The sequence below is a fragment of the Anolis carolinensis genome, chromosome 3, assembly GCF_035594765.1.
Source record: "Anolis carolinensis isolate JA03-04 chromosome 3, rAnoCar3.1.pri, whole genome shotgun sequence".
NCBI lineage: Eukaryota > Metazoa > Chordata > Lepidosauria > Squamata > Dactyloidae > Anolis > Anolis carolinensis.
This window is the reverse complement of record NC_085843.1, coordinates 207,708,556-207,735,662: the sequence shown is the minus strand read 5'-3', so window position 1 is coordinate 207,735,662 and position 27,107 is coordinate 207,708,556. Positions and strand designations below refer to the sequence as shown.

Sequence of the window (27,107 nt, the reverse complement as noted above, 5' to 3'; positions counted from 1 at the left end):
AAAGTCACTCACGAAAGAGTTATCATGGGAAAAGAGAGTCTCGACTGAAGCTTTCTCACCAATCTTTGTTTCCACAAACAAAGCCACATTTTTCAAAAACCCAATTATCATAGAGCCAAAAAGTGAAATGAAATCTTCTGAACAGGGGCACACACAGCAAAACAAACACCCTGGGGATGTTAACATTTCCTAAGCTCTCCAAAACTTTAAAAATTGGCTGAAGTTACTCTTTTAAAATGTCCCTGTTCCAACTTCGTACAAATTTAATTTAAGAACAAACTTACAAAACCTATCTAGTTTGTAACTGGTGGACTGCTTGTACTGAATAAGCCAGTTTTGATAGTTAACATTTAGATAAGCAGGCCTATTTATGATGACCAATACACATTTTCTTTGTGTTGTTTTAGGTTGGGAATATGGAATTACCATTCCTCCAGACAGCAAACCAAAGTCATGGGGTGCAGCTGAGAAAATGTATCATACGCATAGAAGAAGGAGACTGATTCGAAAACGGAGAAAAGATCCAAACCAGACAGTTTCATCAAGAGTAAGACAACTAAACATCAATATTTGTATAAAAGCAATGGTGTGGGGGAATAAAAATAATGTAGACTGGATTTTTTTTAAAAAAACCCTCGATTATATAATTTGTCCCTTAACCCTTCAAGTTAATGCATGTGTATTGTCTTTTTGTGATTGTCTCAGGGAACTCCCTCCTACGAAGATCGAGAAGGATGGGAGTTTGCATCTTTAATTGGGTGGCAGTTTCACTGGAAGCAACGTAGTTCTGATACTTTCCGCCGCAGGCGTTGGAGGAGAAAAATGGCTCCTGCTGACACACATGGTGCAGCAGCCATCTTTAAGCTGGAAGGTGCTCTTGTAAGTACAAACAGCTAGACTTGCTGGTTCTGTTATTATCATTTAACATTATAATGCTAGAATCTCAAGAGTCAATTTGAAATAAGCCAGTGGTGCTTGAAAATATTTGAGGAGGTGGTAGAATTCATTGATTGCTCAGCTCTGCATGTGAAAGGCAACAGAATGCTAAATATCAAGATTGATGGTTCTCAATATTTGGGCCTTCAACTCTCAGTAATCCTAACAGCTGGTAAACTTGCTGGGATTTCTGGTAGTTGTAGGCCAAAACACCTGGGGATCCACAGGTTGAGAACCATTGATGGACCTGACTCTTGTTAAAAAACAAAGCTAGGGATATAAATTGAACTTTTTCACAATTCTTAATTAAGTAATTTAAATCAGCAAAGCAAGTGAGGCCATGAAATGTGAGATTTTTTTCTGTTTCTGTGGGGTCAGTTTAAACAACTGAGGCTTTCATATCACAACATCAAAAATGTGGATGGCTGTATGAGAGTATAGACTCTAACATAAGGCAGGCTCTCTAGAGTCTTAATTTTCTGTATTTTGGTATCAAAGCACAAACCTTTACAACAGAGGTAGAAAACTTTGACCTTCTATATGCTGTAGACTAAAGCACTAGTTTTCCCATGCAATTATCCATGCTAACCAACATCTTGAGAGAGATGTACAGTCACTCCAGGACTAAATTGCATACAGTTTTAGTATAGGACCTCTTCTCCCCCCACCCCACCTTCCCCGGTAATGTGTCACGTTGCTAGACTGCAAGCTTGAAAATAGTGGCTGCTTTTTGTGTAACCTGTGTGCAATTGTTGATGCTTTATATATGATAAATAATATTCACATGTAATCTTAGGGAGCAGATACAAGCACTGACGATGGAGACAAGACCTCTGAGAAGGGAAAAGATTCAGCAACACATGTATTTGGTGCAAACACTCCAATAGTCTCTTGCTACTTTGATCGTAAGTTCAAATGAAATTCATTATGAGAGGAAACATTCCTGTACAAGAGCGTGGCATGCCAAGATGAAGTTGCAGTTATGCCTGTCTGATTTTGTTAACTTTTTTTATTTATTAGGAGTCTACACCTACCACCTTCGGTGTTATATCTATCAAGCCAGAAATCTTTTGGCTTTGGACAAAGACAGCTTTTCAGGTAAGATTGGGGAGAGAGGGGGATCGAATCCTAAGGATGCATGCATGTGTAAAGAGCAACTTTATTATTTTACCTGTTTCCCCTAAAATAAGACCTAGTAGAAGTTTTGCTGAACTGCTAAATATAAAGCCTCCCCCGAAAGTAAGACCTAGCAAAGGTTTTGTTTGGAAGCCTGCCCGCCGAACAGAACACCAGAGCATGCAGGATCGGTAAATGTACGTACCATAGAGTGTTTTACATGGAAATAATGGTAGTAACAAGAAATTCTTGATTCTTCGCAGTTTGTCTGGTCATGCTGGTTTGTGATGACAACTACTGTACAGTATATAATAAATGTTCATGTTTTTGTTCAACAATAAATGTGAATTCTTTTTCATGGAAAAATAAGACATCCCCTGAAAATAAGACCTAGAGCATCTTTGGGAGCAAAAATTAATATAAGACACTGTCTTATTTTCGGGGAAACACGGTACAACAGCAAATAATACCAATAGCAGTTAACTTGTTTTTATGGTGAAAAAGACTAAAGCAGATCATTTTTTACTGGTATGAAAACATTAGTTGGTTTCATTTCTGCAGTGTATTGTCAAATATACAGATCTCACAACCTCTGAAGATGCCTGCCATGGATGTGGGTGAAATGTCAGGAGGGAATGCTTCTGGAATATGGCCATACAGCCCGGAAAACTCATAGCAACCCAATACTCCTCTCTGTTCATTTTTATTTTCTTTCTCAGACTCCACCTTATTCCTAATTCTCTTCTCATAATTATTCAACACTGCACCATTTAGTCTTCCATCATTGTCTTCGTAGACCCTGCCCTTGATTTATTCTTCCTTTCCTATGCCTTTGTGCTGTTCTGAAACTGGTACAGTTCATCCAGTTCTAGATTAGGAAATCATTTGGGCACCCTCACTTTAAGGTGACAATCCTGACCATGGGGGAGGGCTACGGTGGACCAATGGTTTCTTAGCATTGATCTAACAAACTGTAGCCAGAAGCCCTTTGATTGTCCTGTAGTGGATAAGGCACAAAGCTAACTTCTGTGAAGAGCATAATTACAACTACAGCTAACACTAGACTGAGAGTCAGTGTAGTACAGCGGTTTAAGTGCTGCACTGCAAATCTGGAGACTAGAGTTTGATTCTCTGCTCATTCATGGAAATGCACTGGAGTTGGATCTACACTAACCTATTTCCCAGCATCTGATCCCAGATTATCTGCTTTGAACAGTTATATGAGTCTCCACTGCCATTTGATCTGGGATTAGAAGATACTCTGAAATCAGATCCTGAGATATGGGGCAGTGTAGAAGGGGCCTATGTGACACTCTCAGTGCAGAAAATCCCCCCTTACGGTCCCCATAAGTTGGAAATGACTGGAAGGCACACAGCATAAGAAAAGGTTGCAATAAATGTTTATTTTATAGTAGTATTGCATGGAATTAAGTTACAGTCAGCAGTATTATTCTATTTTGAAATATACTTAGTGCTTAAATAGCAATTCCTATTGCTTTCTTATATATAATATACTGTAATGGCAATAATGGAGGATGTGGAAAATGTTTAGCATTTAAAGTATGTTGCTTAGTATGAAATGTATCATCGATTGTGATGATTGAAGCTTGGGGAATTTTCATCAATCTTTCAAAATCCATGTCCACTCAGCCTTCTTTTTGTGTGTGTGTGAATTATTTAAAGGAATTGTTAAATACAATTGTACTCAAATTGCTACACACTGAAATAAAAGATTGAGACACACGGTTGTTGTGTGTTTTCCGGGCTGTATGGCCATGTTCCAGAAGTATTCTCTCCTGACATTTCACCCACATCTATGGCAGGCATCCTCAGAGGTTATGAGGTATAGTGATACATAGTTGGCTGGACCGTGTTTCAAAATAAGCATGAACTCAAAATTGGTGTTCAAATAGCAGATCCTTTCATGCAGAGTTTAGAAAAGTGGCCTATTCGACTACAGCTTTTAGCAGCCTGTACACTGATAAACTTCAAGGCCCTTTACCTTGCCCCCTATACACGCCCACACTTAAATAAAAGTATGTTACACCCTCTTTAGATCCCTTGTTAGGGTGCTGCTGAAGATGACCTCCAGATAACCTTTCAAATAGCCCATGGGGATTCCTGGGCAATGACAATTTGTACAGGAAGTGCTAATAACCATCATCAGAGACCTTCTTCAGAGGCCCCTGTGATTTAAAGGTCTTTTTCACAGTAGGACTAGAACCCTTTAATCATTCACCTCTATACTTCAGAAGAAAGCGAGGTCATAAATAAGAATTCAACTCATGCCAAATCTGAGTGTTAGGCTTTGTGAGGCTGATCATTTCAGCAACCTGAACCATCGGATTAAATCATCCGTTTGTGCGTTCCTCAATGTTGTTCCATAAGTATTCAAGGTACTCAGGAATGGGTTATTACTATGTACAGAAGACATTCTAAAATGATTGCAGATATGTTCAAGCTATGAAAACTGCATGTTTCCATTCATAAGATAAGATTCATAAGACTGCACTACAGACATCTATCTGCTTATCACAGAGCAAGCTCAGTGCCTCTTTACATTGATATTGTTCAGAGCTGTCCTTTGCTCACAATTCCATAGTATATGGTGTTTTTTTAAAAAAAGAAACCAAAACTCTGCATACCATAAAAGGCTAAAGGTAGTATTGATGGCTCGGAAAGATCAGTATCATCCCAGACTGTAGATCTAAAGGCAATGTCTGTGATTTAGTAGAACTGGATGATAAATAAAATGCATGTGAATGGAAATGCATTTGAGAAGGAAAGTGGTTTATACCTCTGCAAGTAATCCCTGGATTTACTTTCAAGGTAAATTATTTAGAGTCCATGTCATTTAATGGATTCTATGGGGCATACATCTTCTTCTATAGACATCTGCAGGAAACACTTGCACACAAAGAGATCTTGTAGCAATTTTAAGACTAACTGAAAGAGTCTCAAAGCTCCAACAAGATCCTTTTGCATACTTATTCTGACCAAAACAACTGTGTATCTGAATACTACTTTGAATTGCACACCAGCAAACTCAGAGCTTAGAAGTGTTTCTTTTTTGGACTGCAATATCCAGAATCCCCTAGCACAGTGGTTCTCAACCTATGGGTCCCCAGTTGTTTGGCCTTCAACTCCCAGAAATCCTAACAGCTGGTAAAGTGGCTGTTGAGTTCTGGGAGAGTCTTCATCATCATCATCATCATCATCATCATCATCATCATCATCATCATCATCCTACGCATCCCTTTAGCTTCTCATATTAATTGCCCTAGCTTTGTGGCATTCAACCAGTGCTAGTATCCCTATTGGTTGAAATGGCAGTTCATAAATTTAGTAGCCCGTCAACATTATTAGTGGGAGATGACAAATCTTTATATAGCACTTCTTCTGAGGACCCTTCTACACTGCCATATAAAATCCAGATTATCTGCTTTGAACTGGATTATATAGAATCATAGAATCATAGAATAGTAGAGTTGGAAGAGACCTCATGGGCCATCCAGTCCAACCCCCTGCCAAGAAGCAGGAAATCACATTCAAAGCACCCCCGACAGATGGCCATCCAGCCTCTGCTTAAAAGCCTCCAAGGAAGGAGCCTCCACCACAGTCCGGGGCAGAGAGTTCCACTGTCGAACAGCCCTCACAGTGAGGAAGTTCTTCCTGATGTTCAGGTGGAATCTCCTTTCCTGTAGTTTGAAGCCATTGTTCCGCGTCCTAGTCTGCAGGGAAGCAGAAAACAAGCTTGCTCCCTCCTCCCTATGACTTCCCTTCACACATTTGTACATGGCTATCATGTCTCCTCTCAGCCTTCTCTTCTGCAGGCTAAACATGCCCAGCTCTTTAAGCCGCTCCTCATAGGGCTTGTTCTCCAGACCCTTAATCATTTTAGTCGCCCTCCTCTGGACGCTTTCCAGCTTGTCAACATCTCCCTTCAACTGCGGTGCCCAGAATTGGACGCAGTATTCCAGATGTGGTCTGACCAAGGCAGAATAGAGGGGGAGCATGACTTCCCTGGATCTAGACGCTATACCCCTATTGATGCAGGCCAGAATCCCGTTGGCTTTTTTAGCTGCTGCATCACATTGTTGGCTTATGTTTAACTTGTTGTCCACGAGGACTCCAAGGTCTTTTTCGCACACACTGCTGTCAAGCCAGGCATCCCCCATTCTGTATCTTTGATTTCCATTTTTTCTGCCGAAATGAAGTATCTTGCATTTGTCCCTGTTGAACTTCATTTTGTTAGTTTCGGCCCATATCTCTAGTCTGTCAATATTGTTTTGAATTCTGCTCCTGTCTTCTGGAGTGTTAGCTATCCCTCCCAGTTTTGTGTCGTCTGCAAACTTGATGATCGTGCCTTCTAACCCTTCGTCTAAGTTGTTAATAAAGATGTTGAACAGAACCGGGCCCAGGACGGAGCCCTGCGGCACTCCACTTGTCACTTCTTTCCATGATGAAGACGACGCATTGGTGAGCACCCTTTGGGTTCGTTCGCTTAGCCAATTACAGATCCACCTAACCGTAGTTTTGTCTAGCCCACATTTTGGCAGTGTAGACTCATATAATCCAATTCAAAGCAGGTAATCTGGATTATCTGCTTTGATAATCTGCATTATATGATAGTGTAGATCCAGCCTGAGTACTCAAAACACTCAACATATACTTTATTATTTCTGAAACAAGTTGTAGTAATTCTTGCAACATAAGCCAAGACTTTTTATTCCATACTGTAGTGAGGAAGAGGGGTGAGAAGTAGGAAAGACCATAGCTCAATGAGAGAGCACAAAGTTTACATGCAGAAGCCTTCAGATTCAATTCTTAGTATTTCCAAGCCTAGTTATAATAGAAACCCTGAGGAACTACTCAATGGTTGTAACTGACAATGAAGAACCTGTAACCCTTTTGTTGTGGCTGAATTTGTGCCTGATTTTAACTAGGGATGAAAAATCAAACCTATTTTGTGGCAATTAGTTTCAGCCACATACAAAAATCAAAAAGTATTTGTCTACTTACTCTGCAAGTCAGAGATAGACTGTGTTCTTCTGTGTTCTTTCAGATCCATATGCTTATGTTTCATTCCTCCATCGAAGCAAAACAACTGAAATCATCCACTCAACACTGAACCCAACATGGGACCAAACTGTAATATTTGATGAGATTGAAATCTATGGAGACCCCCAAACAGTAGCTCTAAATCCTCCTCATGTCGTTGTTGAACTCTTTGACAGTGACCAAGTGGTAGGTGGTGGCATTTAAGTCAATTCCTTCTTGGTTTATTTTAAGGTTAGTAGGTTGGCCAACCCTATAAATGATTTTGGACTCATCCATTTATTCAGGGAAAAGATGAATTCCTTGGAAAGACTTCTTGCTCTCCTATGGTGAAACTCAACCCAGATATTGATATCAATCCTAAACTTCTCTGGTATCCAGTTATAAATGGGGGCAAGACTTGTGGAGATGTCCTTTTAGCAGCTGAGCTTATCCTGAGTGAAAAGGTAATATCAAATAAGTCCGTATTTCAAATATCTTGATGGGGAGAGATCTGTGGATATTTTAGGCTTAATATAAATTTTCTGTATCTCTACACAGGGCAGCACCAACCTTCCAATTCTTCCCTCACAAAGAGCACCAAATCTTTATATGGTGCCACAAGGAATCAGGCCTGTGGTTCAGCTGACTGCTGTTGAGGTATTGTGGATATATCCTTAAATACAAACAATTTGTTTGTAGGATTGATGATCATCAACTTACATTTCCATGCGCTTAACAAAATGCTATTGGAGAATTTTTTGAATTGCAAGTCCAAGAATCTCCCAACCAACATTTCTCCTGGCTAGGGAATTCTGGAAGTTGCAGTTGCAAAAAAAAAAAAAAAAAGTAAATGATTCATATTTCTGATGCAAGTGCCAGAAACCGAAACATGAAACAACTGTTGTTGCTTTTGATCAAGAAGAATGTAGGCATTCAGAATGAAATCTCTGAATGAGATTCTATTTGTTTTGTGCAAGATTCTACTCCAGACTGATTTTGCAAAGAAAAAAGGGAAGACAATAAAGAGCTTTGATTGCTTAAATAACCAAATTAGTATGCTTACAATGAAGTAGTTGGATCCTCAATGACGACCTGGGATGCTACTGATTCAAATCTAAGCTTGGCCTTAAATTAGGGCCCTTCCACACAGCCATATAACCCAGAATATCAAGGCAGATAATCCACAATATCTGCTTTCAACTGGGTTATTTGAGTCCACACTGCCATATTACCCAGTTCAAAGCAGATAATGTGGGATTTTATACAGATGTATGGAAGTGGCCTTAGTCAATTTCTTTCGGCCCTACACCTGAATTCACAAGACTGTATTTCTTGTAGAAGTCAGTGTATCTTGCACAAAAAAAATGGTTTGGTAAGATATATTGGGTTTACATTTATTTATTTATTTCGTGTCAAAAGCATTGGTACAGCAAATACATTTCAAATAATGGAAATAAAATAAAAAAGAAAAGAAATCACAAGCAACTAAATAGTTTTGGACCAAAAGCGGGCAACAGCAACCGCATTGTCTGTAGCTTTAAACAACTCCTCCTCCGTACATGAGGCAGGGCATTGTGGGCAAGCATACATGTGCTGAGTTGTTTGTTCAGCTCCACAGTCACACAAGGTGGAGGATTCCTCCAGGTAGTGCCACCTTGCCAAGTTGTCTTTAGATCTGCCCACTCCACTTCTGAGTCTGTTCAGGGACTTCCAAGTTGCCCATTCCTGGTTTGCCCCTGGAGGAAGACCCTCATGGGGGGCCATCCAGTTAGAATTGCCAGGTTTAGCTGCCCAGAGGGACACCCTTGCTGTTGCTGGAGGAACATCAAGAGGAGTGGTGGTTCTCATGAAGCCCTTCCTTGATTTGAGTCTGGTGGGAGGAGGGTGATAGCCATGCAGTGGGTGGCTTTCACAATGTTCGACCTTTTTTCTCTCACCATTAGCAGCAACTTCCCGTCGCACGTCAGGAGGGGCAATGCCAGCTAATTTGTAGAGTTTATCAACAGGTGTAGGTTTAAGGCATCCCGTGATGATTCTGCATGTTTCATTCAGTGCTATGTCCACCTGCTTTGCATGGGCAGACTTGTGCCAAACAGGACAGGCATACTCTGCAGTTGAGAAAGACAAGGTCAGGGCTGATGTTCTTATTACTTGTGGGTCTGCACCCCATGCGCTGCCAGTCAGTTTCCGCAGGATGTTATTGTGTGCAGCTACTTTGTGCTTGGTGTTCATGCAGTGTTTCCTATATGTTAGTGTTCGGTTTAAGGTGACACCAAGGTATTTAGGATGGAAACAGTGTTCGAGTTCTTGGCCTTCCCAAGTAACTTTCAGTTTCCTGTTGGCTTCACGGTTACGTAGGTGGAAAGCACACACTTGTGTCTTGGCAGGGTTAGGCTTCAGGTGGTTCTCTTTGTAGTTTCTCTTTGGGTTTACATAAAAAGCAGGATGTTTAGTATAAAAAAATCCATGGCTATCTATCAGTCCAATGATAAAATAATTGAAATTTTGTGTCAATTAGACAAATAATATAGAAACTGAGTTGTTTTTCAGAAGATATCTGTTAATATTTTTGTCTGTTGCAGTATAACTAAGTATAGTGATATCTTTCCTTTCTTGTTAGCCATGATTCGAGTTGATTTTGGGTTATTTCCCCCCTTTAGTATTGTTAATTGTGACTGGTTTTTTTTTGCTATTTTCCCACAGATCCTTGCCTGGGGCTTGCGCAACATGAAAAATTATCAAATGGCTTCAGTTACGTCCCCTAGTCTCATTGTAGAGTGTGGAGGTGAAATGGTGGAATCGGTAGTGATCAAAAACCTGAAGAAGACACCAAATTTTCCTGGCTCTGTCCTCTTCATGAAAGTGGTATGACGTGTTCCTAAAATGATCACTTGTGATACTGGGGAAGGGGTAGGATGCTAAGTGAAGTACTCAACCTATAAGACTTCAGGCCAGAAATTGCCCATAAGATTCATTTTAGACTTTTTCAACAATTCCTGTATGCATCAAAGCAATATGTGACACTAACATTTACACATAGAGTACTATACACAGTGGCTCACATGTCAGTTATAGAAATGTATTTGCATACTCATCGGGATAGAGATGGGCAGGTCTATATTTTGAATGCCAAATTCACTTGGTGTTCACTTTCACACAGATAGATGTACAGAGTGCTTAGTGTAGGAATATTGTATACACCATCTTTCCCGTCCACACTATATTTATTTGCATCCGCCAACAGTTGTGATTACATGTTGGTAGATGCAAGTAAACATAAGAGTCCATTGTGCATAGTGGGCAGGTCACTACATCTGTCCTTGTTGCCTAATATAATGCCTAAGAACTATTCTTAAAAGCTTAAAAAATTCGGGGTCTTTCTATATTTCATATGAAAGTGAAGGATCCTTTAGAAATATGGTTTTGAATTTAAATAAATTATGTTCCCTTTTTTTAAAAAAAAACTAGTTAATGCCCAAAGAGGAATTGTATGCTCCGTCGCTAGTTCTTAAAGTGATTGACCACAGGCAGTTTGGCCGTAAACCTATCGTGGGACAATGTACCATTGATGTATTGGAGTATTTCCGCTGTGATCCATATGCTACCAAAGAAGATGTTGCACCACAGATGAAAGGTAAGTGTTCCCGTAAAAGTGAAGCTGTTTTTTCTTATCAGATGTACACCTTGTTACTCTCAACTATCACCAATATCTGACTCCTCAGAATAAATGAACACAACTGAAGTTTTGTGAAATGCATACATTTTCAGTTTATTTTGCTATTTAATCTTTCACTGACAAATTGCACCAATTTTAAAGAACCTAGGTTTTTATTCCCAGGGAAAGAGCAAGTTCAACAAATGCATTAAAATCATGTGCAAGGATTATTACAAGTGTTGGTGCTATGGCTTAGCCTAACCCAGGGGTCCCCAAACTACGGCTCACGGGCCACATGCGGCCCATCAATGCCATTTATCTGGCCCCCCACAGCACAAAGGCAGAAGGGGGGTGGGCTAAATGGCCCAAGGGGTCTCTTCCAACCCCCTTTATTATTATTATTATTATTATTATTATTATTATTATTATATTGTATGACACAGTTATTATTATTATTATTATTATTATAATATTGTATGACACAGTTATTATTATTATTATTATTATTATTGTCATTGAGGCTGGGAGGCCATCTGTCAGGGGTGCTTTGCTTGTGCTTTTGGTCCACAAAGGCAGAAGGGGGTTGTGCTAAATGGCCCAAGGGATCTCTTCCGTCATTATTATTATTATTATTATTATTATTATTATTATTATTATTATTATTATTATCATCATCATCATCATCATCATCATTATTATTATCATCATCATTGAGGCTGGGTGGCCATCTGTCAGGGGTGCTTTACTTGTGTTTTTTGTGCACAAAGGCAGAAGGGGGTTGGGCTAAATATATTATTATTATTATTATTATTATTGACACAACGACGTTGTATGACACAGCAAACAAGATAGATATGCTGGATTTCGTTTCACAAAATCACAAGTCGAACACTTCCCAAGTGTCTAGGACTGTGTGATGTATTTTCGGATGATGCGTGCAGATCCCAGTAAGGTGGCCTTTTGCAGTTGGCAGATCGTAATTTTGTCAATGTCTATTGTTTCCAAATGCCGGCTGAGATCTTTTGGCACGGCACCCAGTGTGCCCATCACCACTGGGACCACCTGCACTGGTTTCTGCCAGAATCTTTGAAGTTCAATCTTGAGGTCCTGATAGCGGCTGAGTTTTTCCTGTTGTTTTTCTTCAATGCGACTGTCACCTGGGATGGCAACATCAATGATCCAAACCTTGTTCTTTTCCACAACTGTGATGTCTGGTGTGTTGTGTTCCAGAACTTTGTCAGTCTGGATTCGGAAGTCCCACAGTATCTTTGCGTGTTCATTTTCCACAACCTTTGCAGGTTTGTGATCCCACCAGTTCTTAACTGCAGGGAGGTGATACTTGAGGCATAGGTTCCAATGAATCATTTGGGCCACATAGTTGTGCCTCTGTTTGTAGTCTGTCTGTGCAATTTTCTTACAGCAGTTGAGGATATGATCAATGGTTTCATCGGTTTCCTTGCACAGTCTGCACTTTGGGTCATCAGCTGATTTTTCGATCTTGGCCTTGATTGCATTTGTTCTGATGGCTTGCTCCTGGGCTGCAAGGATCAAGGATTATTATTATTATTATTATTATTATTATTATTATTATTATTATTTTATTGTATGACACAGCAAACAAGATAGATATGCTGGATTTTGTATCACAAAATTACAAGTCGAACACTTCCCAAGTGTCTAGGACTGTGTGATGTATTTTCGGATGATGCGTGCAGATCCCAGTAGGGTGGCCTTTTGCAGTTGGCAGATCGTAATTTTGTCAATGTCTATTGTTTCCAAATGCCAGCTGAGATCTTTTGGCACGGCACCCAATGTGCCAGTCACCACCGGGACCACCTGCACTGGTTTCTGCCAGAGTCTTGAAAGTTCAATCTTATTGCTTGGTGGCCAACTATAGTCCGGCTCTCCAACGGTCTGAGGGATCGTGAACTGGCCCCAGTTTTAAAAGTTTGGGGACCCAAACCTTTCCAGTATTGTTAAAGGAATGTGTATCATGAATTGTATACACATAGGAACTGCAACATAGTATTGCAGTTTGCTTTTTCAGGAATCCATCCATTCCATTCCTTTTTCTTCCTAATCACACTTTCACTTTTTGCTATTGCCTTTTCCCTAGTCAATGTTTCAGTCAATTGGAGAAGCTCAACCCAGATTGGGGAGTCCAAATGTACTGACTTATAAGCCCCTTCTACACTACCATATGAAATCCAGATTATCTGCTTTATGCTGGATTATATGGCAGTGTAGACTCATATAATCCAGTTCAGATAATTTGAATTATCTGTTTTGAAAATCTGGATTATTTGGCAGTGTAGAAGGGGCCATAGTTGCCTTACTTCCTAAGATTACTCTGCTGCTTTTGATAGTTCTCCCAAACCAGTTGATACCTCTCTATTTGTACACTTTTGGTTTCCATTTGGCTACATAAGATTCAAATACTGGAAATACTGGAAGTAGTGTTTGATCATCTACTTTTTAAAAGCCAACATTTGTTTGTCATAAGTGCCATTTACTTCTAACATGAGTTGCATGAACTGTTGCATGAACACAATTTATATCAAGTTCTGGCTGATTCATTGGTACTACTCTCATTGGGACTAACAATTGAAGTTAGGTCCATTGCTTCTCAAAGAAGTTTAGAATTAAAATCCATAGAAAGGTACAAAATAATTAGGGTGACATTTCAGCATGTATGTTTTGAAATTGGTCCCAGCAAAATACAGGCTATACAGTGCAGGGTCTTTCATCCAAAGAGGGATGTCATAAACTAAAGAACGGGAGGGAGGAAATAAAAGCTAAGATTATGGCTCCTTCTACACTGCCATATAATCCAGATTATCAAAGCAAATAATCCACATTATCTGCTTTGAACTGGATTATATAAGTCTACACTACCATATAATCCGATTCATCGCAGATTTTATATGGCAGTGTAGAAGGGACTTTAGATAGCAAAAGTTTACAAACGTTTTGTGAGGGACTCAAACTTTTTTGACTCTTTCAGTATTTTTGATTTTCAGTTAGTCTCTTATCAGCTACACCGCGGCGGGATGTGATAATTGAAGTGGAGGACTCACAGCCCTTATTGACATCACAGGTATGTTGTTTTAATTTTTCCAATTTTGAATGATTCATTGGTTTTTTCTTGGGCAAATGTAAACTGGGAATTTGCTAGAAGCTCTGATACAATCTAGCCAATTTACTGATGGAAATGCTTCTAGCAGCAGAATTGGAATGGTCTCCCCTTCGTACTGCATCCTCACCACCCCATGTCCCAAAAACCTGCCCGAGGTTTGGAACGTCCTCTGAAATCAGTTTTGGGGAGCACAATAGCCTTGAAGGTGGTTGTATCTGATGGATAGTAAATCCATTGGATCATGGTCTTCAGTAATATAGTTGATCAATATATGTTTTGGCTGGAAAAGTGCCGTCATCATTCTTCCAGTCTTAAAGTTTAACCTATGTGAATAATCACCTTTTTCTTGTGTATATGTAGAGTGTCCTCAAATTGTCTGCTTTGCTACATTCAAAATTATTCACTGAATAAATTGATGAATAATGTCTGAGCTACATTTTGTTCACTGGCAGTACCTAGGGTTCAATACCTGCAATAATTTTTCAATTATATTGAACTTGCAAAGTACAAACTGTGCCCCCATGCAGGTGTGCATTTGAAAAGAATGACAATTAAAAGGAATGGCAATCACAGGGCTACCTGCCATCTCCTCAGTTTAAAGTTAAATGTATCCTTCGACTAATATGAATATAATGAAAATTTAAGATGGAAATGTGCACCCAGGAGATTCAGAGTAATTTCTCACAAATAGTTTGTTCTATTTGTGGTAAATTGAATATTGCTAGCACAACTATTGCCAGTCAACTAATTTACAAGATTGTTCATCAAAGGCAAACATGAGCACAAATTCATCCAAGGCAAACATGAGCACAGATACATCAATTTCACTGTATTTGTGCAGTATATGCTAAAAAGTGGAGTGCCGCAGGGCTCCGTCCTGGGCCCGGTTCTGTTCAACATCTTTATTAACGACTTAGACGAAGGGTTAGAAGGCACGATCATCAAGTTTGCAGATGACACCAAACTTGGAGGGATAGCTAACACTCCAGAGGACAGGAGCAGAATTCAAAACGATCTTGACAGACTAGAGAGATGGGCCGAAACTAACAAAATGAAGTTCAACAGGGACAAATGCAAGATACTTCACTTCGGCAGAAAAAATGGAAATCAAAGATACAGAATGGGGGACGCCTGGCTTGACAGCAGTGTGTGCGAAAAAGATCTTGGAGTCCTCGTGGACAACAAGTTAAACATGAGCCTACAATGTGATGCGGCAGCTAAAAAAGCCAATGGGATTTTGGCCTGCATCAATAGGGGAATAACGTCTAGATCCAGGGAAGTCATGCTCCCCCTCTATTCTGCCTTGGTCAGACCACACCTGGAATACTGTGTCCAGTTTTGGGCACCGCAGATGAAGGGAGATGCGGACAAGCTGGAAAGCGTCCAGAGGAGGGCAACTAAAATGATTAAGGGTCTGGAGAACAAGCCCTATGAGGAGAGGCTTAAAGAGCTGGGCATGTTTAGCCTGCAGAAGAGAAGGCTGAGAGGAGACATGATAGCCATGTACAAATATGTGAGGGGAAGTCATAGGGAGGAGGGAGCAAGCTTATTTTCTGCTGCCCTGCAGACTAGGACACGGAACAATGGCTTCAAACTACAGGAAAGGAGATTCCACCTGAACATCAGGAAGAACTTCCTCACTGTGAGGGCTGTTCGGCAGTGGAACTCTCTCCCCCAGGCCGCGGTGGAGGCTCCTTCTTTGGAGGCTTTTAAGCAGAGGCTGGATGGCCATCTGTCGGGGGTGCTTTGAATGTGATTTCCTGCTTCTTAGCGGGGGGTTGGACTAGATGGCCCTTGAGGTCTCTTCCAACTCTACTATTCTATAATTCTATGATTCTATGAAAAATATTGAAGGTTCATCATGTCATATGGAACCTTGAATATTTTAAGATTGTGTTATCTGTTTGCTGTTTTAAACAACTGCCGGTTGTTTAAAAATGTGTTTGCCTTACTTTGAGAAGCCCTTTCTCGCTTTGCCTAACTGCCATCACATTTAGTCTTTGATGTAGTACAGCCGCCTTTTAATTGTACCATGTGGAGGGAGCCAATTAGATGGGTAAATGTTGTGTTGCTATAAACTCATAGAACAAAAGCACAAAGGTTTACGTCCTTACAGCTAGTAATAGATGCCCATTGCTATCGTTCCACTTCCAATCCACAGTAGTCATTTGCCATAATCACTCCTTTCGACATTACTGAGAAATATTGAAGAAAATAAATTTATATAGTTTTAGAGCTCTAATGTTTTACGTGACAACTTCGAATTTTGCACAGATTTTGCTATGTTGCTAGTATTATGATGGAAAGAAAAGGAGTAATGCTGTCAGATTGTTATCTAGATATAATCTAAGCAGCGTCATGTCAAGAACATATTTTTTCTAAATAAAATATATTTTTCAACCATCCAGATATTTTATGAGTGAACTTTAAAATTTTCTTGATGCAAATTTTAAAATGTGGCGAAGAGGTAGATGGAAATATGTGATGTTATCACCATATTTGCCACATTGCTACATTCAGCTTTGTAGTTTACATATGTAAGATTACACCAACTATGCTGCATAATAATTGCATATATATTGCAATACTTCCTATCAGTACCTATTATTTGAAGATGTCCATATTCTAGCAATGCCTGTGATTGCAGATCACTGTAATAAATTATTACTATTGTGTAATGAGGAATACTCTAGTTCAGTGGTTCCCAACCTTTTTTTAAAATCAGGAACCACTTTGATCAGGGGCCACTCTCCAATGTTAGTACCAAAAGGGTTACAAATAAGTTTTTGGTCAACTTTAGATTCAGTTTGGTTATTTGAGGTGCTGATTCAGAAAACTGCATTGGATAGACAACATCTGCTCTAGTTTCTGATACAGAACATATGCCATCCAGTAGTCACCATCTGCTCACCCACAGAAAACCATATTTAATCATCTAGAGATGTGGTCTATCCAATGCAATTTTCTGAATCACCACCCCAAATAACCCAGTAACAGGCCTAAAAATGACCCCAAGTCACCCCTGCTTCCAGGTACCACATGGAACGGCTCTACTCAGGGGGAGGGAGGAGAAGGAGAAGCAGCAGCCAGGAGGCTTGTTGCCGCACCTTTCGTGGGTACTCAGCCTCTTCCCTTCCAACATCCTTGTTGCCTTGGCACAAGAGGGTTTCACAAGTCGCTCTTGTTGCAACAATGTAGTAACTGTGAGTCTGCGGACCATATTTTAGTTCTTGGGAACCACTAGTGGTCCACGGACCACAGATTGGGAACCACTGCTCTAGTTAGTAATAATCCGTGGAATAAAGGTGTAATTCATGAAAGAGCTGCTAACAGGCTTTAAAATGCCACTAAGCAATGTATGGAATTTAGTTTTTTAAGTGTTGTAAACTGAATGAATACCCAAGCACTTCTGTTAAATTTCATGTATCACTTCATTCTGAGTTTGTTGTAATATCTCAGATTTGTACATCAAGCACATTTGTAGAATACAAGATAAAATAAGGATGTAGAGAAGAACAACTTGAGTAACATATATAGAACTTTCATAAACTACATTCCAATTTCTAGTGTTTAAGCAGTATGTCAACAGCACTCAGCAAAATGGCTTCTCCAACAACAGTGCATGTATGTATGTATGTATGTATGTATGTATGTATGTATGGGGGCGGTGGGGAAATGCATGAACAGCATTCACCTGGGACCTTAGGTACTTGGGTCACTACACTTTTACTGCTCTTTTGGATATTCTATTTGGGAGATTTTGGAGAAAAAATAAAATTTCCAACATAAATCGTGCTACTGCTGATTCTGCTGGAATTAAATTTCTATTGAAATAAAGGGAGGAATACATCCTCATATCTACAGTCATAGTCCAACTCTCAAATCACCAGACCATTCTATAAATGCATAACATGTGATATTTAAATAGATATTAACTATATTTAAAGGAATTTGGTACCAAACCTTTTCATAGACATGTTCTCCAAAATCTCCAGCCAAGAACAATATGAACATTTCATGTGTGGCTTTTGGTGCACAATCATTGTTTATGGGTTCTGTCATCAATTTTATCCATGACTTTTTCATTTGTAGTTTTCCTTGGGAAGAAGGTCAAAATAATTAATAATATTTTAGTAACAATTTGGGAATTGGATATGATTAGTCCAAAGTTTTAGGAGTAAAATAATAGATCTGACTTTAGAGGACTGGGGAATTGGATGAAAGAGAGCAATTGCAAGTAATTACATTTGCTTGGAGGAAAAAAATTCCCTGTTAAGTGCTGGGAAGCAGGGATGAGAAACCTGCTGTCCTCCAGATGTTGAACAACAAGAGATCACTCCATCATAGTTAATGATCAGGGTTGATGGGAATTATAATCCAAAAAACAGCTACGAGATCCCTCTTCCTCCTGCAAAAGTGCCATGAAATATACAGAGATTTCCCCCCTCTCACACATACATGATCTTGCACATAACCATCACACTGAAAGATCCATCCAAATCCCATCAATGCTAGATAGTAGAGACACAGGCCCCATCTACACTACCATATAAAATCCAGATTATCTGCTTTGAACTGGATTATATGAGTCTACACTGCCTTTCTAGAATGTGGATAAATGAAACCACAGATACCAGACCTATGATTAGAAAATATGATCATAACTTGTTAGGATTATGATACCAATATGGTTAGATATTGGTGCAGAGTAACAAAAATACAGAAGTCTAGGGGTTTATGTCAGCAGAAGTGAGAAAAGCAAAATAGCCAGCCTCCCTTTCCTTTTAAAGAGTCATGCGCGTAAAATAAGTATCAGAGACATCAAAATTAAAATAGTAAAAATATGTTTGCTCACAATCTTGTATGATGATGGCCATACAGGTAAAAACATCTTAGTTCCAAAAGAATACAGTTCAGGATACTACATATCTCTTAACAAGAGGTAACATCAGGCAGCATAGCTGGATCAAGAAGCAGGAAGAGCATGAAGAGGCAGGAAGAGAGAGAACAAAAGAAAGTCTCTTCTTTTATGCCCCAAATTCTAAAGGCATATGTAACTTCCTGTATGTCTCCAGGAAGTATACTCTCATTTCCCACATCACATGCAAAACCCCTAAAATGGTGCCATTAACTCTGGAATGCAGCTCTGGCTTCAGACTACTAAGCAACAAAACAAGCTAACTACATAAACCATCCCACATTGAAAATGCATGCATGATTGCTAGGTAACCCAACATGGATACTCTTTTGTATTCCCCTGTTTCATTAAGGAGCATCAAACTACTACATCATAACATGAAGTTTAGCATATCCTTTAAAACATATGACATTTCTCTCTGTCAATGAAAAGTGCTTATTTGGATTTTAACCATTCTGTTTTGCTTTCACTTCCTCCTCTCCCTATGAATGCATGTTCCTGAGCAGCTCACAGAAAAGGTAATTTAATCTACAATATGCATTTCTTAAATATATATATATTTCTTGTGGGCATGACCATATGTGGTGTGCATTCCTCTTGTGGCAACAGCTTTTTTACATACTCCAATTTTGGGGTACATATACCTCCCCCCTGAATAAAAGTGAGTGAGAACACCTGAGGGTTTAGGAGAGGAGTGAACAAAAGGTTGCCCTCCCAACAGTGTTTGACCACAGTTGTCATCACCTCTAGCCAACATAGGTTGGATCTGCGTTGCCCTATATCCCAGAACCTAGTCCCAAATCTGCTTATCCCAGATTATCTGGCAGTGTAGACTCATATAATCCACTTCAAAGCAGATACTTGGGGATCAGATCCTGTGATATAGGGCAGTATAGATCCAGCAGTACTCTTTGGTGAAGAACTCTGTTAGTTTTATTCCAATAACATCCACCCTTTGCCTGTTTTAATGTAGGAACAACTAGAATACCTCCAATTGGTCCAATGCCTTATTTATTTATTTATTTACAGCATTTATATTCCGCCCTTCTCACCCTGAAGGGGACTCAGGGTGTATCACATTACACATATAGGCAAACATTCAATGCCTTTTAACATAGAACAAAGACAGACAAACATAGGCTCCGAGCGGGCCTCGAACTCATGACCTCCTGGTCAGAGTGATTCATTGCAGTGATTCATTGCAGCTGCTCTCCAGCCTGTGCCACAACCCGAGTCTTATCCTCTTACTTCTCATAAAAAGTATCATCTTGTTCCAAAATTTATAGCACTACAAACATTTGATTTCACTGCTGTCTTTTGATTGATGAGAAGTGCCATTGGAGACTCATCCATAGAGCAAGAAGTGAGGGAATTTTCAGCAGTTCTTCCAGCTATAGCCTCTCCTTTGCAATGTTCCAGTGTAAATAGAGCTCTAAAGGTGCTCCTAGTGGCACAGTGGGTTAAACCCTTGTGCCGGCAGGACTGATGACTTGAAGGTGCTGACCAGAAGATTGCCGGTTCGAATCCAACCCAGAGAGAGTGCGGATGAGCTCCCTCTATCAGCTCCATGCGTGGACATGAGAGAAGTCTCTGAAAAGGATGGTAAAAACATCAAAACATCCAGGCGTCCCCTGGGCAACGTCCTTGCAGACAGACAATTCTCTCATACCAAAAGCAGTTTCTTAAGTTGCTCCTAACACACACAAAAAAACCCATGAAGTGGTGGATGGAGAAAAATTGCTGAAACCGTCCCCTCTCGCTTCACTAATGGGAGTGTCCACTGGATCAAGCTTTCCATCAGCAGAACAATACCAATAAGATTAAGCCCATAATCCATTTTACTATGACAGCTAAACATTCCCACCCTATTCAGTTCCTTCCACTTTTGTTGCACTTCCTGAAGGAAGAAGGTTCTGGACTTATGAGAGATCTAACAACACTATGTAACACAATTTTTGTTTCTGGGTTATAAATGTCATTCCCTAATTGGTTCCATCATAAAAAAAATTGTACCACACAATTAAACAGGAATAATACTTTCAAACTAGGAACAGAAAAAATTTCAAATTTTGTTAAATAGTGCAATCTTCTGAAGGTTTCTGCAGCCCTCCTGCAAACTATGTATATATCACAGTTAAGCACATAGCATCCATCTCCATATATGTTTCAAAAAAAGATGTCAGGATATTGGTTGATGAGGTTTAAACTCTGCTGAGGAAGGCAGAGAGAATGGTGTGTGGAAATGCATGCTGGCTTCTGGATGCATCTGCCCAGGAACTATTATTGCTTCTACCTAAACCTTTTTTTTCCTATTGGTAACCTTTAGGAAGAAGAAATAGTGGATTGGTGGAGCAAGTTTTATGCTTCAATAGGTGAACATGAAAAATGTGGTCAATATCTTCAGAAGGGATATGATACACTAAAGGTATTTATGGCTGATTTAATTGTATGGACATGTATAAAGTGGATTGGTGATATTTTCGAAACCTTACCAATCTGAAAAAAAATCTGGACTTTTTAATTTTATCAAGATTAATAGCCTGCCTGCCTGCCTTCCTATTTCTTTTTTTCTCTTTTGATCATTATTTATTTATTTATTTATTTAAATATAGGGTATGTTTAAAATTGTTCTTATCAGAAAAACCTTAAACCTACTGTATGGAAAGATCTTATCAATGGCCATTTTTTCTTAACATCAAAATTTACACTTTGTACATGAAAATAATTAGATGAAATAATGAAATAACAAGATATCTTATTATGGCTACGTGCTTTATTATCCCATACAACATGACATTTTTTAACCAAATGTAAAAAAAATCACAACTACTATTAATTTATTTCCATCTTATACACGTAGTATTAAAAGTTTCATTTAACAAATTGGTTTGCATGTGATGTTTGTAAAGTGCAATTCCACTTCAATTCTGTTTGAAGGTGTACAACTGTGAACTGGAGGATGTGACGGAGTTTAAGGGTTTGACAGATTTCTGTGATACGTTCAAGCTGTATCGGGGCAAATCCGAAGAAAATGATGACCCTACAGTTGTAGGAGAATTTAAGGTAAAAACGCAAACAAGTGAATCTACTTTACACACACACATGAAATGACCCTCTTAGATGGACAAATCAGTCATAGCATCACCTTGTTATGGGGCTGTAGTGGCACAATGGGTTAAACCCTTGTAAACTGCGGACCTGAAGGTTGGGTTGCTGACCTGAAAATTGCTGGTTCAAATCTGCGAGACGGGGTGAGCTTCTGTCTGTGAGCTCTAGCTTGTGGGAATGTGAGAGAAGCCTCCTAGTAACACATCTGGGCATCCCCTGGGCAACGTCTCCGTAGATGATCAATTCTCTCACACCAGAAGCGACTTGCAGTATGTTTTCAAGTTGCTTCTGAAACGATAAAAAAAATCACCATGTTTGAATTATATAGTCTTATAGAGTAGTAAGTTATGTAGCTAATGAAATCACTACCACTATCCTCTTGGGTTTAATAGGAGTGATGGAGATTATCAACAGCATATGTATGTTATCAGGGCTTACTACTTGTGGTATTTGGGAGACAAGAGTTCAGATCTGCACCACAAATGGTAGTACTCCCAGTCCCCACATGAGAGGAAGCACCTTCTGTTTGCTGATTTAAATCCTCAGTTCCGAATTAGTGGCTCTGATCCAGTCAATTGTGTGTACAACCTTATGCTGTAGCTGGTTAAGAAAAAGGATAATCTACCATTGGATGAAAATTATGATTTCCAGAAGCTGTTGAGCTGTAACTGCCCCTATCTCTCTTCATTGGCTCAGCTGGCCACAGTTGATGTGAATAATAATAATAATAATAATAATAATAATAATAATAATAATAATTATTTATATGAATTAAAGGTAAAGGTAAAGGTTTCCCCTGACATTAAGTCCAGTCATGTCTGACTCTGGGGGTTGGTGCTCATCTCCATTTTTAAGCCGAAGAGCCGGCGTTGTCCGTAGACACCTCCAGCATGACTGCATGGAGTGCCGTTACCTTCCCACCAGAGCGGTACCTATTGATCTACTCACATTGGCATGTTTTCGAACTGCTAGGTTGGCAGAAGCTGGAGCAACAGCGGGCGCTCACTCCGCTCCTGGGATTTGAACTTGGGACCTTTTGGTCTGCAAGTTCAGCAGCTCAGTGCTTTAACACACTTCGCCACCGGGGCCCCACTTTGCCACCGGGGCTCCTTATATGAATTAAAGCCTGCTAAATCTGAAGGACCACACAGGCAGGTTCTACACTGCCAAATAGTGCATTGAGAACTGCATTATATGGCCAGTGTAGAACCATCTAATACTGTTCAAAGTACATCATATGGTTTTACACTGACCATATAATGCAATTCAGACTGCAGTTTCTGGCAGTGTAGAACCAACCATAGTCACTTTCACTGAGCTAGATCCTCTTCCATAGGTAACAGTACCAAAACTGTAGATTATGATGGTTATCTACAGAATGGTGCCTTTCTATTTTCTGTTGCTTTGTCTAATTTCAAAAGCCACTGCAAAGCATTAGTTGAGAATTTTGAAAGAGACCCAAGGGAAAGATGAAAAGAATCAGCAGAAAGAGAGGGAGAGGTTGAGAATGAGAAAGAAGGGGGAATGTATTACTTTGTTTTGGACTTGGCTTCAGCTTCACTCATCACCTTCATCCAGCCCTGATAGGCTTCCTTTTAAGAAAAAGATTTCCCCATTCTTTTTTTTCTTTTTTCTTTTTTTTTGAAGTCTAGTGTATACAAAACAATGGATCTGAAAACATGTTTCCTGTATGGATAATTCTTGTTGCAATGTGTGTTAGAAGCACAGAAATGAGATAAGTGGAGTCAAATATCCAAAACCAACTTAAATTACTTGGGTTATTACAGGCTAAGTGTCCCTTATCCAGAATCAGAAACACCTCGAAATCTGAAATTGTCCACATGGGTGGCTGAGATAGTGATACCTTTTCTTTCTGATGTTATATAGACTTTGTTTCATGCACAAAGGTATTTAAAATATTGTATAAAAGTACTTCTAGGCTATCTATGTAATATGTGCACTGGTCATAAATGAATTTCTTGTTTAGATTTGGGTCCCACCTCCAAGATATTCCATTATGTACATACAGGCAGATACAGGTATTCCAAAATATGAAAAAACAAATCAAAACAATTATAGTTTGAAGCATTTCTGATAAGGGATGCTCAACCTATATAATGTTCACCTATCCGCACTTGTTAAAAATCTTAAAAGAATAAATAGAGATTTGGTTGAAACTTATTTTCTTTTTTTCTTCCATGGCGTTGAATGGGAGAAGTTTAGGGATACTGAGTACAAGAGGAGATCCAGATTAGGCATTCCTGTCATTATTTGAACATAAAACAAAACTGATACTTGACACTGATACTGTTCTACATCAGTTGTTATCAACCTGGAGTCCCCAGATGTTTTTGGCCTACAACTCCCAGAAATCCCAGCCAGTTTACCAACTGTTAGGATTTCTGGGAGTTAAAGGCCAAAATATCTGGGGATCCACAGGTTGAGAACCACTGTTCTACATAGTACTACATTTCTTAGGGAGAAAAATGCTCAATATAGTTATTGAGCATTTTTCAACAGATGGATTTCTTTCGGCTCGTGCATTGATTTCCTGCTATTTCTATCTAGGGCTCCTTTCGAATCTATGCATTACCAGATGATCCTACTGTGCCATCTCCTCCCCGTCAGTTCCGTGAACTGCCAGACAGCGGACCTCAGGAGTGTATTGTGCGGATATACATAGTCCGGGCCTTAGATCTGCAACCTCAAGACAACAATGGTTTGGTGAGCTGATGTGTACAGAAAATAACTGAGACTGGAGCACTGTGTAGTACAACTTTTGAACATGAGGAAATAGTAATACAGACACATGGGGGGAGAATAAGCACAGACAGAAGACAGGAATGCTGTTTTCTGAAATAATGATTAAATGTTTTTTAATACCATGAAGTCCAGTCTCAAATCTGAGATCTTTTCAGGGCAACATGGATTCCTCAGATGCCACTTTCATCATCCGTTTCTGTAAAAAGGAAGTAATACCTTAACTTAAGAGTTTAATTCATTCTGTGACTGACCTCTTAACTCAAAATGCTCTTATCTAAAGCAAATTTTGCACTGAGGTGCTATTAATCAGTTCCGACCCCCAAACCACCACCCCCATTTTGGTTGTGTGTTTTTCAAAAAGAAAATGTACTTTATAAATTATTTGTTAATAATGTATAAATGCACATTCACAATAAAAAAGAAAGATCAACTTTTAAATGGTAGAAGCACGAAGTTGTGCCAAAGCTCAAAGTGAAGAGGCAGAAGCATCATTTCCTTCATACTCTCCTCATTCCAGCCTCCTTCCCTCTCTTGGAATAAAAACCATAAAAATAAATTAACTCAAAGGTCCTCAAAGTGGACAAAAGCAAAGCGGACAGCAATCTCCCAAGTGGACAAGAGCACAAGGCATGGAAGCTGCTCCCCTGAAGCTCTAAAGTCCTCTCTCTCATGCTGGCACTCTCTCTGGTACTAGCTCTTAACTCAAAATGCTGCTCTTATGTCAAAGCAAAACCAGGTCAAGCAACAATTCTTAACTCAAAATGCTCTTAAGTTGGGACATTCTTAAGTCAATGTTCCACTGTAATAAGTGCTTGCCTCATGATGGAGTAATAGGAATGGCTGCAACAAGGATTTTAACATTCATAGCTTATTCATGCATTGATATAGTCATCAATTGCAGCATAAACAGAATTTTGTGTTGAGTTCCAACCAGAAATGAAAAGAAACGTGAGACAAAACTGTCCCTTTCATTGAATTAACTGCAGTCTAGGGGTGGGAGGAGATTATATCACATGCTGATTTTCAGACAGCTATGTTTAGAAAGGGTATTATGCATTATTGATCAATCTTACAATGCATATTAATTTATGGCATTCTTCTTCCCAACAGTGTGACCCTTACATTAAAATCACCTTAGGCAAAAAAGTTGTTGAAGACAGAGATCATTACGTTCCCAACACACTGAATCCAATTTTTGGCAGGTAATTTTTAAAAAAATCTTCTTAATATTTATTGTTGTTCAATGTCCTCAGGTTTTGGGTGTTTGTCCACAAGATTTCTTCAGACTGAGGTTTGTCGTGGCCTTCTTCTGATGCTGAGAGAGTATTAATTGCTCAAAGTCACCCAGTTGGTTTCAGTGGTTGAGTCGGGATTCAAACCTTGATCCCTAATGTCTGTATGCCAGTCTGTCTCCTTAATATTAAATATCAGCATCCCCAATTTTCATTATAGTGCAGCAATATGTAATCAAGGCTTAAAATCTTGATGAAATTTGATTTGCCGTGTTTTTGTTTAGAAAGCAGCATGATGATGATAATGTGTGGGCCACGTTTTTCTGTTGCTTACTGTTATTTCTCTGGATTTTTGTCAAGAGAAGATGCTTGACTGGGTGGGAACAGCAAAAGGAGGAAAAATAATAAAATATAGTGATCATTCCAATTTAAAACAGAGAAAAATAATTATTCTTCCGAACTATACATTACTTATAATAATAACATGGAATATTATAAGTTTCCAAAAGGGAATAAGGACTTTGGAAGTTGCACATTTTAATTACTACTCTGTTCTAGGTACAGGTAAGTTATGTTTTTGCCAAGTGATAGATAAGACAAAAATTCTTTAAAAATAGAAGCTCCTGTTACAACAACATACTAGTCCATATGCAATTTAAGTAATGATTCTTGTGAGAGTTGTTAATTATAATCATTTTTTATGGAATTTGATTTTCTAAATATTTCTGCATTTAGGATGTATGAACTGAGCTGCTTCTTGCCTCAAGAGAAGGATTTGAAAATTTCTGTGTATGATTATGATATGCTGACGAGAGATGAAAAAGTTGGGGAAACCAAAATTGATCTGGAAAACAGATTCCTCTCCCGTTTTGGACCGCACTGTGGAATACCCCAGCAGTACTGCGTGTAAGTCTCTGCTGTACATGTAGAACTCATGAAAGCTGTTAAATACCTGATTAATCATTTCCCATCAAAATTACTACTAAAAATTACTACTTAAAGTTCTCCCTCAATTGCACATCATGGTAGCTGCATGTTCAATGACTCAGGGCTTGTTCTGCCATTAGGCAGAGGATCATAAAAGGACAACAATTTATTAGATTATGTAAAACTATTTTTGTTCCTGGGTTATAAATGTCATTTCCTAATTGGTTCAATCATTAAAACATGGAAAAGATTTATTAAACTGCAAAACATTTTTGC

General features: G+C 39.2%; 1 protein-coding gene across 4 annotated transcripts in view; it reads left to right on the top strand.

Annotated features, from left to right (window-relative positions):
* myof (myoferlin) overlaps window positions 1–27,107 on the top strand; it is a 112,443-nt gene that overhangs the window by 72,778 nt on the left and 12,558 nt on the right. For 3 of the 4 annotated variants that reach the window (XM_008115335.3, XM_008115334.3, XM_062976160.1), the window contains 16 exons: window positions 408–547; window positions 706–879; window positions 1,733–1,841; window positions 1,957–2,034; window positions 7,118–7,299; window positions 7,398–7,556; window positions 7,651–7,749; window positions 9,796–9,957; window positions 10,561–10,726; window positions 13,768–13,844; window positions 19,308–19,319; window positions 21,128–21,226; window positions 21,739–21,864; window positions 24,478–24,633; window positions 25,783–25,874; window positions 26,640–26,810. In XM_008115335.3, the coding sequence (XP_008113542.2) occupies window positions 408–547; window positions 706–879; window positions 1,733–1,841; window positions 1,957–2,034; window positions 7,118–7,299; window positions 7,398–7,556; window positions 7,651–7,749; window positions 9,796–9,957; window positions 10,561–10,726; window positions 13,768–13,844; window positions 19,308–19,319; window positions 21,128–21,226; window positions 21,739–21,864; window positions 24,478–24,633; window positions 25,783–25,874; window positions 26,640–26,810 (2,002 nt within the window). The remainder of the gene's footprint in view (window positions 1–407; window positions 548–705; window positions 880–1,732; window positions 1,842–1,956; window positions 2,035–7,117; window positions 7,300–7,397; window positions 7,557–7,650; window positions 7,750–9,795; window positions 9,958–10,560; window positions 10,727–13,767; window positions 13,845–19,307; window positions 19,320–21,127; window positions 21,227–21,738; window positions 21,865–24,477; window positions 24,634–25,782; window positions 25,875–26,639; window positions 26,811–27,107) is intronic. The other variant, XM_016995335.2, reaches the window with a different exon arrangement.